Source organism: Podarcis melisellensis (genome assembly GCF_964234715.1).
Source record: "Podarcis melisellensis genome assembly, chromosome: 8".
In the NCBI taxonomy this organism is placed as follows: Eukaryota; Metazoa; Chordata; class Lepidosauria; order Squamata; family Lacertidae; genus Podarcis; species Podarcis melisellensis.
In genome coordinates, this window is record NC_138540.1 from 91,003,006 (window position 1) to 91,015,073 (window position 12,068).

A 12,068-nucleotide genomic window follows, 5' to 3' on the forward strand; every position below is an offset into this window, starting at 1 on the left:
TCTCAGGTCTTGGCTGTTTCAGCCCCCCCCCCCGCAACTTGGGGGCGGAGGAGAGAGCAAGAGCGCTGGCCATCGTTTTCCTTCCCTGCGTTGTTGGCCAGAGACCATTGCTGGCTGGGACAGCCGTCTGTCTGTCTAGCAGCCATGGTGATGATGATGATAGCTTTCTCTCACCAGAGCTCCTTCCTGCCCCTGAACTCAGCAGGATGCGGCCCACGTGGGCCACGAGCTGGCCTCGTTCCAAGCAGAGCTGCTCCCAATTAAAGGCTGCTACCAGAAGAGCAAGCGGCTCTTTCCTGCCTTAATTGGATCAGGAGCTCTGGAGCCAAAGGGACGGTGACTGTGGCGGCCTTGTTTTCCCCCTCGCTGACTCTCCTGGCCTCGTTTGCTGTTTGGGCAACCGCTGAGCTCTGGACGGGAGCTGCAGAGAGGCATTGCTTCCTGTCAGGGGAGCCGCTTGTTCCTCTGGGAGGTCCACACGGACCCCCAAGCACCCCGAGGTCCATAAGAACAGAAGAAGTCACAGTGGACTTTGGAGTCTCAAATTTCAACAGCGTCCTGTGCAGCAACAAAATTTGGTGCTCCCTGCCCACCTTTTGCTCTCCATCCTAAATAATAGTTGCAGTACCCCCATGACTCTGTGCCCCCTAAATCCGCCTCTATAAGAAAAGCCTGGCTGCTGGATCAGGCCCTGCGGGGAACCTGCAAGCAGCATCCAAGTGCAGGCAGGTTCTAAGCATGCTCTTCTGATCTTATTATGGGGGGGGGGGCAGATCCAGCAAGCTGTCCTTCTCATGAGAGTCACATGCTGGGCTGCAGGATTAAGAGAAGAGAAGGGCTATTGATGACTCCTAGCCAGGATGGTCAGAGGCAGCAATGCTTCTGAATCTCACCTGCTGGAAACCTCTTTTGCTTGAAACCCTTTGAGGCATCTGGTTGGCCCCTGTGAGAACAGGACGCTTGGCCTGATCCAGCAGGTTCTTCTGATGTTCTTTTGTAACCTTGGAAGAGATCCCAAAGGGTCGGGGAGCCCAGAGGCAGCTGAAGGAGCAGCAGCAGCAGCGGCGGGGATCATCCAGCAGGGCAGGGGGAGGAGACGAGGGAAGGGCTTGAGGAAAGGGGTGCTGAGACAAGAAGGGGCTAACGGGGAGTGTAAGTGACCCCTTCTCCTTCGCAAGGATCTGAGGGCTGGGTGGGAGGTTCAGGGGAGCTTCTGCTGACTTTTTCACTTGCCATCTTCTTTGGCAATGTGCATGTTGCAGCAGCACTGCTGTTACTGGCTTGACTGGGAAACCTGAAAGAAAAACAGTGCAATTTAGAAAGGAGTATTCTCTCTCTCTCTCTCTCTCTCTCTCTCTCTCTCTCTCTCTCTCTCTCTCTCTCTCACACACACACACACACACACACACACACACACACACACACCCTTCGAGCCTGCCTTCTTAGCCCCTGGCCTGATCCAGGAGGCTGTTCTTATTTCCTTATGTTCCTGAACTCTTTAGATCGTACTTTTCAGGCAGGAATAACTCCTAGGCAGAAACGCTCTCTTCCTTTGGCCTTGAACTTCCATGGCTTGGCTTGCAGAGCACTGGGAATTGTAGTTTCCATAAGGGTGGGGCTGCTGAGTAGTTCAGCCCCCACCCCCCTTTGTGGCGTTTGCAGGGTGCCTGGTTGAGGTCCGGCTGCTGAAGCAGGATTTGCTGCAGGAAATCCTTTGGTGGAGATGCTATCTGCCTTCCGCCCCCAACGCTGACCCACGGGAGGGGCTTTCCAGGAATACAGCCTTGGAATGGCGCCTGAAAATACGTCACTTGCAGCCAAGGAGCAAAACTACGTTTTGCCTCCTCCTATCAGACCCTTTTCTCAGGGATTACTGACAGCCTTAGGTTTCAGGCGGGATCTGTGTTTCCCTGCCCCAAAGTCAGGGCGACCAGAGTGGCACACTTACCTTACAAAATAGAGGGGCACCTGCTCTCCCCCAGGAAGGAGGGGCTTTGCCTGGAGCTGGTGAGAATGGGGCATCCAGACCAGGGCCCCAAATTCTCATCCAGGCCCAGAATTGGAAGCCGGACGCTGGACAGTTTCAGGAGAGAGAAAAGAAAGTCCTTCTTCACACAGTGCCTAGTGGAGAGAGACAGTGGTGGCCCCCAACTTGGATGGCTTTAAAAGAGGATGGAGCTCTCAAGGGCTGCTAGACACAAGGCTCTGCTCTGCCCTCCACAGTTGGAGGAGGCAATGCTGCTGAATTTCAGTTGCTGGGAACCGTGTTTGAAATCAGCCAGAGGCCAGGTGCAATTTTCACCCGGCTATCGGCCACTTGTGACCAAGTGAAGATGCCTGGGCGCTGTCAGGATGGCACCTGACATCATCACCATCTGGGGATCCCTGGATCTGGACTGTTTTCACACACTAACACCCCCTCCTGTAAAATGCTATCCGTTGTATTTTATCTGCACAATCAGAATGAATTTTGGGCACCAAAATGCTTTTTCTGTGCAGCCTGAGCAGGAGCAATGAACGCCGTTATAGTGAATTGTTGTTGCTTGTCTTCTCCCATTGCTCTGCTCACAGTTGGGAAGAATATTCTGTGAATGGTCTGTGTCCTCATTAAGAAAAAGGAATCAGCCAATATATATGCAGACTACCCCTGGATCAAGGGACTTTTCTTCTTTGAAGTTCTCAGCTCAAGGTTGTCATTTGAACTAGCCGGATGTTTAACTGAGAATCACTCACTCCATCATTTGAAAACAGACTTTAGAGCTGACTTGTCCCCAAATGGCAACTAGACATTCGATTTTGGCAACTGCAGCCTTGGATCATGAGGCCATTGGGCACCCAGCTCGTATATCTGAGTTTCTGACATTCTCTGGGAACTGCAGGAGGGGAGAGTTGCTCGGATCCTGCTTGTGCATTTCCAAGAGGCATCTGACTGCCCCCCCCCCCGAGAACAGGATGCTGGACTTGGTGGGCCACTGGCCTGATCCAGCAGGCTCTTCTTTGGTTCTTGTGACAGCTAAGGTTGGGGCCAGCGGTTACCTCTGGTTTACCTCTTGCTCCAGCAGTTTTTCTGCTGCTAGATTAGGAAATTGGGCATTGCTGGTTCCCCAGGTGAAGGGGCCTCTGCTCCCCCACTTCACCATGGTTTGGCTGTAGCTCCTCCTCCCGACGGAGGCTCCTCCTTCCACCTGTGTCCAGAATCAGAGTCCTTCTCCTGGCCTGCCCCTTGGTCCGGAGAAGGAAAGGGCAGACATACCTGTGGCTGCCCATTCTTTAAAACTTAAGCCAGGCACTTTCAGGGCATGTGCTCAGTTTAGAAAGGGATGACAGGGGGAGAATGGGGGAGAGTGAGCCAGCGTAGGGGCAGACGGCCCTTTGGCCTTGTTTGTTTCTTGGTTGCACTTGGATCCCACCTTTTCCTCCAAGGAGCTCCAGGTGCCTGGACAGAGTTCCTCCCCTTCTCACTGTGTCCCCGCTGCAACCCTGCAATGTAGGCTATGCTGAGGGGGGCAGTGATTAGCCCCAAGGACACACACAGGGAACTTCATGGCCATGGGGGCTGGGATTTGAACCCTGCTCTCTTCCGGGTCCTAGTCCAATGCTCTAACCACTACGCCACGCTTGTGAGGGAGGGACAAAGTGGTGCCTGTGCTGAGGGTGGTCCTGCCCCATTTGCCCCTTCTGGATGAGGGCTGCGCTGTTCCCTCACCTAGGGTCCCAGCCCCCCCCAGGTCTCTCTCCTTTTCTTTTGCCCCCTCAATATCTTCCTTCCTCCACCCCCTCCACCCCCATTCTCTGTGCAACTCTGCCTACTGCCATATAACTGCTGGAAGGGACCCCCAAGGGCCCTGCAATGTAGGAGCCATGGCTAAAAAAACTCTGACCGATGGCCATCCAACCTCTGCTTCAAAACCTCCAGGGAAGGAGAGTCCACCACCTGCCAACAGTCCATTCAATTGTCAAGTGGATCTTGCTGGTTTTGCCTTTTGCATTCTCTCTCCCCCCCCCCGCACCTGCCCCCATATTCTTCCTTCTGTTTCTGAAATGTGCTGAATAACAGAGTGAGGAAGTGCATTCCAAGAAGGAGCTTCCCTCCATCCTGGGGGGGGGGGGCAGAGGCAGGGTGGTTTCCTTCCCTGTGTGGATGGCAGAAGCACCCCCCCTCAGGGGGAAGGGGTGCTTGGGAGGGGCTGGCTCTTGGCTCTGCTTGGCCTCCTGCTAACTCTTTGATCCTTCGCTGACACCTCTGGGACCTTAGGGTGAAGGGGGGGCTAATAAATTAACACAGCTATTCCAGGGGGTGGAGTGTCTCCCCTATGAGAAAAGGAGGCAGCATTTGGGCCTTTTTAATTTAGAGAAAAGTCAAGACAGAGGTGGCATGATAGCGGTTTACAAAATTATGCCTGGCATGGAGAAAGTGGAGACGGTGAAATTTTTCTCCCTCTGTCAAACTCTCCCCCAGGAGGCAGTGATCGCCTCCAACCTGGAAGGCCTTAAAAGAGGATTGGACAAATTCCTTGAGGAATAGAACTGTAGAATTGGAAGGGGCCCCCAAGTTCCTCTAGTCCAACCGCCTCTTGCAATGCAGGACTCTCAACTCAAGCATCCCTGAGAGATGGCCATCCAACCTCTGCTAAGAAACCTCCAAGGTTGTCAGGAGAGGACTATCCCTGGCTGCCCGACACAATGGCTCTGCTCTGACCTCCACAGCCACAGGCAGCAATGCTCCTGAATGCCATTTGCTGCAAACCACAAGAGGGGAGAGGGGTTCTCTCACTCAGATCCTGCTTGGAGATTTCCCACAGGCAACTGCTCAGCCACTGTGAGAATAGGATGCTCAACTAGACCGTCCATTAGCCTAATCCAGCAGGCTCTGCTTCTGTGGGCGAAGGGCAGCATTTAAATGGAATAAATATAATGTCCCTCTGACCCACACCTTGGCCCCAAAGTACAAGCCAGCCTGCTCAGGTGTTTTTGGAGGTGGGGTTGGGGCAAAGGGCAAAAGCCCAGAGTGTGAGAAACTTTGCTCTGGTTTCATGTTCACAGAAACAGCTTGGCTCTAGTTGCTGGTTCCTGTGCTCCTCTGCCAGCATTGGGGAGTTAAGTGATGTGCTTGCATGTGTGAAGCTGGCCAGGGAGGGGGGGCTCAAGGAGGAGGGGGGAAGAGACAGAAGGAATGGCAGAGAGGTTGACTCAAGCTTTGCACATAAGGAAGGAAGGAAGGAAGGAAGGAAGGAAGGAAGGAAGGAAGGAAGGAAGGAAGGAAGGAAGGAAGGAAGGAAGGAGTGCAGTGCCATGGAGAAGTAGCTTCAAGTGGGGTTTGAAAGAGTTGTGTGAATGGGCTTCCCTCACTTTGGCTTTGAGGTGGGCCTTCTGGAATGCCTCAGTCATTTGCAGGAAACCTTTTCTGCATTCCTGCAGGGGACCTTCAGAGTCATCTAGTCTGACCCCGCAGGCTGGCTCAGGCTCCAAAGCAGGGAGGAGAGCTCCCTGGGACATTGGGCCCTGTCTCCTGGCTGCTTTGCAGCATTCCTGGCCCAGGCCTGGCCTGCCTCTCTCTCCCCACTGCCCCTCGCTGGCCGCAACTCTGGCTTTGCTGAGCCTACAGAATGCCTGGCATTCTCCCACGCTCTGCCACGATGCACGGCTGGTGACGCTGCAGCGAGGGAGGTGGGAGAGAGAGAGACCTGAACAGGCCCCTCTTTGTCTTGGGCTCGGAGTGGGAGCAGATCTCTCTCCACTGAGTTTTGCATTCAGAGGTTGGAGGGAGCAGAGCAGGAAAGGAGGGGGCCCTAGGGGGCCCCAGGCAGAACATCTACTGCTTGCACCTGAACAGTTCTGGTCAGCTCACCTCAAAGGGGATATTGTGGAGTTGGAAGAGGCTTAGAAAAGGGCCACCAAAGCAATCAAGGAAGTGGGAAGAAGTGAAAGAAGCATCAGAACAGAAGAAGAGACTGCTGGATCAGGCCAGTGGCCCATCTAGTCCAGCAGCTTGTTCTCACAGTGGCCAACTAGCAAGTGGAATCTGAGCCCCAGAGCAGCCCTCTCCCCTTCTGAAATTTCCATCCTGGGTGGCGCTGTGGTCTCATCTACTGAGCCTCTTGGGCTTGCTGATCGGAAGGTCAGTGCTTTGAATCCCCACGATGAGGTGAGCTCCTGTTGCTGTGTCCTAGCTCCTGTCAACCTAGCAGTTCGAAAGCACACCAGTGCAAGTAGATCAATAGGTACCGCTGCAGTGGGAAGGTAAATGTCGTTTCCGTGCACTCTGGTTTCTGTCACAGTGTCCCGTTGTGCCAGAAGCGGTTTAGTCATGTTGGCTACATGACTCAGAAAGCTGTCTGTGGACAAACGCCAGCTCCCTCGGCCTGAAAGCGAGATGAGCGCCGCAACCCCATAGTTTCCTTTGTCTGGACTTAACCGTCCAGGGATCCTTTACCTTTTTACCTTTACCTCCATAGACTTTTCCTCCATGAATTTGTCTAATTCTCTTGAAAGCCACCCAAATTCTTATCTTATGCTTACGAATCCCACTTCTTCAACCAGAAGCACACATTGTGGGGTGTGAATCCAGAGCACACACCCCCCCCGTTTAATACACTGGCTGTGAGTGTGAGGACCTGCCTGGGGACTTACTCACACTAACAGTCCTTTGAACTTTCCAGGCCTAGGTCTGCCCTTTAAATCTCCATGTTTGAATGTTCTTGTTCGTGCTCTGGAGTTTCCCCTGTGGAAATCCACTCTTTACTGCTGAATCGGAGCAAAGTCTGTGGGAAACCCAAATTGGTTGGGTTTGCATTTCAGCTTTAAAGAGCATTCAGAGAGGGAGATTTGAAGTGGCAACCTGTGTCTGGACAGCACAGGGCAAAAGGCCAGTGTGGAGAAGCTCAGAGTTTGCTTTCGGCCCTGGGGCTCCTGCTGCCTTGGGTTTCTCCGTGGAGATGCCAGCCAGCGCTCCGAGGGCAGTCGCCGAGGAGGGGGAGGTGTTTGGGAACGGCTCCAGGAATGCCAGCGATGCCCGTGAGGGGTTGGCCAAGATGCTGCATCCCTTTGTTCTCTGGCCTGGGAATGTGCGGCATCGCGTCTTGACCTTTTGGGGAACGGCGTGGCGTGGGTCCTCGGAGTCTGGGCGTGGGAATGAAATGCCACCCCTCCGTGGCAGCCTGGGGTTTCACCAAGGGAGGGAGCAAGGCCGGCTGGAGTCTTCTTGGGCAGGGAAAGGAGGAACAGTGGGAGAGGAGGAGGGGGCCGTCTGTGGAAGCCTAGGGGGCCATGCCTCCCTCTCCAGAGGTGGCTTTTTCCTCTCCATCCCAGAGGCTAACGCCTGTGGGGTTGGTGCTGCTGGGTCAGCATCCTGTTCTCACTGTGGTCAAATACCCCTAGGGACCCAGGCCTCTAGATAGACTGCCTCTGGACCTGGAGGTTCCATAAAAACTTTAAAAAAGCCGGCTACTGCTTGGTGGTCCTGGATCCTCTGCTGTTGCTTGAGGCTCAGGTGGCCTCAGTGACCCGGAGTGCCTTCCATCGCCTGAGGCTCAGGTGGCCCAGCTGTGCCCCCATCTGGACAGGGAGAGCCTAGCTACTGCTGTCTATGCTTTGGTAACCTCCAGGTTGGATTACTGCAATGCCTTCTACGTAGAGCGGTTTCTGAACTTCAGCTGGCACAGAACTTGACAGCTAGGCTGCTCACTGGGACAAGACGGCTTGAGCATATGACACAGATCTTGGTCCAACTGCTCTGGCTACTGATTAATTTCCCTCCCCAATTCAGAGTGCTGGTTTGGACCTATGAAGCCTTAAATGGCTCAGGACCGCAATACCTCAAGGAATGCCTTTCCATATGAACCTACCCAGACCCTGAGATCATTTTCTGAGGCCCTCCTTCGTGTGCCTCCTCGAGAGGTCTGGAGGGTGGCAACACTAAGAACGGGGCCTTCTCTGCAGTGGCTCCCCATCTGTGGAATGCTCTCCCCAGGGAGGTTCTCCTGGCGCCTTCATTATACACCTTTAGGCACCAAGCAAAAACATTCCTCTTCTCCCCAGCCTTTGGCTGATTATCCAATACCCTTTTAAATGTGTTGTGGGAATGGGGTTATTGGTTTGTGTTTGTTTTATTATGTATTTTGTGTTATCATTTTGTATTTTTATGTTGTGAATATCCTGTAGTCTTATTAAATAATAACAAATAAAATAATAACATTTCCCCCTCCACAGCTGCACAGGGCCAGGTTCCAGAGAGCCACGTGTTCAGGACAAGGCAGCAAGCATCTGTAAGTACCTGGGCACCTGCTCCTCCTCCATCACCACTATTGCAGCCCCCACCCTCAAGCTGTGCTCCCCCTGTCTGAATTCTGGGTCAGCCCCACCAGAAACCCTCTTCAAGGAAGCCTGGGAATTGCACTCCTCTCTCAAATGGCGCTTCCAGTGCAGCTCTTTGGACTGCAGACACAACCCTGTGCCCATTTTCCAGATAGGTGGCAGGTGAATCGATGGCCCTGCCCCCAAGTCTATCTACCTGCCTGCAGTACCTGGCTGCCTGTCTACTGCATTTATATCCCACTTTGTTCTCCAAGGAGCTCAAGGCAACAGACGTGGTTCTCCCCCTCATTTAGTCCTCACAACAACCCTGTGAGGGAGGATAGGCTAAGAGGCAATGACCGGCCCAAGGCCACCCAGTGAGCTGCATGGCCCAATGGGGATTTGAACCCTGGTCCCCCAGGTCCCAGTCCGACACTCCAGCCACTGCTCCATCACTGGGTTAGGACTTGAACTCAGTCCTCCCAGGCCCAGGGTTCTCCCACTGGTTCTCTGGGCCTGGCGATCATCTCTCTGGACGTTTTGCAGGTCAGCACCCTCCCTGGTGGGCTCTTGCTGTTTTCCCACTCCTCCATGACTCCTGCCGGCAGATCTATAGGTGGGAGTGGGTGTCGTACAAAGCCGTTTGTGTGTGTTTAAGTTGTGATTCCTGCATTGCAGGGGTTGGACTAGATGACTCTTGGGGGTCCTTCCAACTCAGCAGTTCCGTGGTTCTAAGTGTAACTCAGGTGTGCTTATTTCGAGAAGTGGCTGTGTTGCTCTGTCGCAGTAAAAGCAGCAGATCTGCTTATAATCATAGAACTGCAGTTTGCAGGGCACCCCAAGGGTCATCGAGCCCAACCCCCTGCAATGCAGAATCCCACCAGACCTCTGCTTAAAAACCCAACAAAGAAGAGTCCACTACCTTCCGAGGGAGCCTGTTCCCTCGTTGCGCCTGTGTCCCTTCAGCACCTCCCCAGCCCAGACCGATTGTGCCCCTGTTACCACTGGCGTTGTCTACTACAGAGGCCAGCCCCCCCCCCGGCTGCACCCCATTCCCAGCTGGGCCTTTGGGGTCCCTGAGAGCTGGCAGAGCCACCTCCCCCACCTCCTGCTTCTCTCCTGCCTTCCAGACAGCCGGCTCCAAAGGGAATGAGCAGCCGCAGCCCCCCGCAGGCAGCCCCCCGCACCTGCCCCCCGAGGAAGGTGGTGACGCAGACCGAGCAGTAAGTCGGGAAGAGGGGGCGGGGGGGGGGCAGACAAGAAGACACGTTCTGAGGGTGGAGGAGGCAGGTAGGGCTGTGCCCCCCCCCAAGGAGGAGGGGGCAGATCACACATCTGAAGATGTGGGGTGGAAGGCAGTTTGAGTGACGCTGGGTCCCTGAGCCTGTTGCCCCTCCAAAGTGTGGCCTCTGCCGCCTCTTACATCTCCATGCAGTGCCTAGTTAAACTATGGAACTCCCTTCCACAGGTGGAGGCAGTGGTGGCCACCAACCTGGATGGCCGATTGTGCCTATTCCTGGAGGAGAGGGCTATCGAGGCCCCCTGGTCACGAGGGCTATGCCATGCCCTCCACAGTGGGAGGCAGCAATGCTTCTGAATGCCCATGTCTCGAACCTGCAGGAGGAGGGAGAGAGTGGCTCTTGCGCTCGGATCCTGCTTGTGATCTTCCCACTGGGGCATCTGGTTGCCCGCTGTGAGAACAGGATGCGGGTCTAGATGGGCCCCAGTTGGCCTGATCCAGCAGCCAGGCTCTTTGTATATTCTTCTGGAACCTCCTGCTCCAGAGGCAGTCTATCTGGATTCTTAGGTGAAAAGAGCAGGCTGGACTGGATGGGTTCTTGGCCTGATCCAGTAGCTCGTCTTATGCTCTTAGGTTATCTGAGATCACCATTAGGCGGGGCAGAGAGGGGGAAGCTGGCTCTGGACTGGCCAGTAGGGGAGGGGAGTTTAGGAGCCTTGGCCTCTTGCTCCCACCAAAGCCTCCGCCAACGTTTAAGTCAGATGGCGAAAGGAGAATTGCTGGGTGGTGTTGGGGTGTGGGTGGGTGGTTCTTCCAAGGAGGCTGGGAGGAATAAACTCCCACTAGCAAAATAGCTCCATCGTCTTCCCAAAAGAAGCAGGAGCCCCTGGGAGGAAGCTGTGGCGGTTCAGCGAACTGGTCCCCCCCTGGTCTGGTGTGCTGTGTGGACACCCTCTCGGTTCCCCCCCAGGCCCAGAAGGAGAAGCTGCATGCGGAGCTGAAGAGAGTCCTGCAGAGGAAAGGCGAGAGCCAGCGCAGCTCCGAAGAGGCCGAGGAAGAGGAGAGGGGGGAGCCCCTGGCCCCAGCCAAGATGGAGGTGCAGCTGAGCTCCATGGAGAAAACCATTGAGACCTCCGAGCTGCTGGAGATCATTGTGGAGACGGAGGCAGAAGCCGGGGTCAGCGGGATGAGCGTGGCCGGAGGGGGAAAGAGCGGCCTCTTCGTCAAGGACGTCCTGAAGGACTCGCCTGCTGCTCGGGCGCTGAGCCTCCGCGAAGGTGAGCCTCCCTGTTGGTGGAGGGAAAGAGCAGCCGCCTGGCGCAAACCAGAGTCTGGCTCCCTCCTAGCTCACTGTTGCCTGCACAGGCTGGAAGCAGCAGCCGTTTGGGGCTTCTGCTCCCAAACCTCCCTGGAGATTGAGTCTCTCTTGCATTGATGTCCCACCTTTTTCCTCCAAGCAGCTCAAGGGGGCCTGCATGGTTCTTCCCTCTTCACTTAATGCTCACAACAGCCCTGCAATGTAGGTTAGGCCCTCCAGGTCTCAGCCAGCAAACGTCATGGCTGAGTGGGGAGATTGGAACCCTGATCTCTCCTGAATCCTGGTCCTCATCTAATGCCCACAACAACAACTCTGTCTGTGAGGGAGTTTCAACACTGGTCATTCCTAGGTCCCAGTCCAATGCTCTAACCACTGCACCACACTGCCAGTGAAGGGAGGGAGGGTGGGGGGGACTGAAGAACAGGGATGGTTCTCTGCTCTGGCGAGGGCGCCTTGACCACCTTGAGCAACATAATAATAATTTTATCATTTATACCCCTTCCATCTGACTGGGTTGCCACGGCCCCTCCCTTGCCCTCTATGAGATGGGGGCAGCTTCTCTCCTTGCGCACAGCTGCTAGGAGACCTGACGGAGGGAGAGGCAAGGGAGGCAGCTGGTGCCTCTGTGCCCTGCTGGTGGACTACCCCTTCAGGACCTTGGCAGCGCTGGACGGGGCTCAGCCTTGGTACGGGTTAAGGGTGCAGCTGCTGAACAGGGACGGGAATGGTCTCTGCATGTGAGCAGGGGCATTCTTGCCAGTTGTGTCAATAATTCCAGAGCCAAAGTTTGTGTTCCTGTAAAGTTGCCCCGGACAGCGTCTCTGGAGTTTCAGGCCTTGGCCCTGTTTTCTGGCCTGCCCCTTTCCTGCAGGCCAGCTAAGGGCAGCGGGAGGGATAACACTGCAGGGCTGTGGCTCAGCTTCGACATCTTTCCCTGTCCACCCGCCTTGTAGGCGACCAGCTCCTGAGTGCCAGAGTCTATTTCGACAACATCAAGTACGAAGATGCCTTGCAGATCCTCAAGTGTGCTGAGCCGTACAAGATCTCCTTTTGCCTGAAACGGACCGTACCCAGCACTGACGTCTCCCGCAAGCCTGGAGCCACCACCTTTGAAGTGAGGGGCCCCAAAGCCAAGATGGCCAAACTGGTAGGTGGTCCTAGTATTGCTCTGTGGCGCTGGCCCGGTGACAGGGTGCGCCCCACTCTGTCTCCAGGGGT

At 55.1% G+C, this 12,068-nt stretch overlaps 1 protein-coding gene across 1 annotated transcript in view; it reads left to right on the top strand.

Moving 5' to 3' along the window:
* PRX (periaxin) overlaps positions 1-12,068 on the top strand; it is a 28,691-nt gene that overhangs the window by 8,890 nt on the left and 7,733 nt on the right. Inside the window, exons 2-5 of the mRNA XM_081921891.1 lie at positions 8,209-8,264; positions 9,423-9,515; positions 10,503-10,809; positions 11,804-11,997. Coding sequence (XP_081778017.1) covers positions 10,623-10,809; positions 11,804-11,997 — 381 coding nt within the window. The 5' untranslated portion in view covers positions 8,209-8,264; positions 9,423-9,515; positions 10,503-10,622. The remainder of the gene's footprint in view (positions 1-8,208; positions 8,265-9,422; positions 9,516-10,502; positions 10,810-11,803; positions 11,998-12,068) is intronic.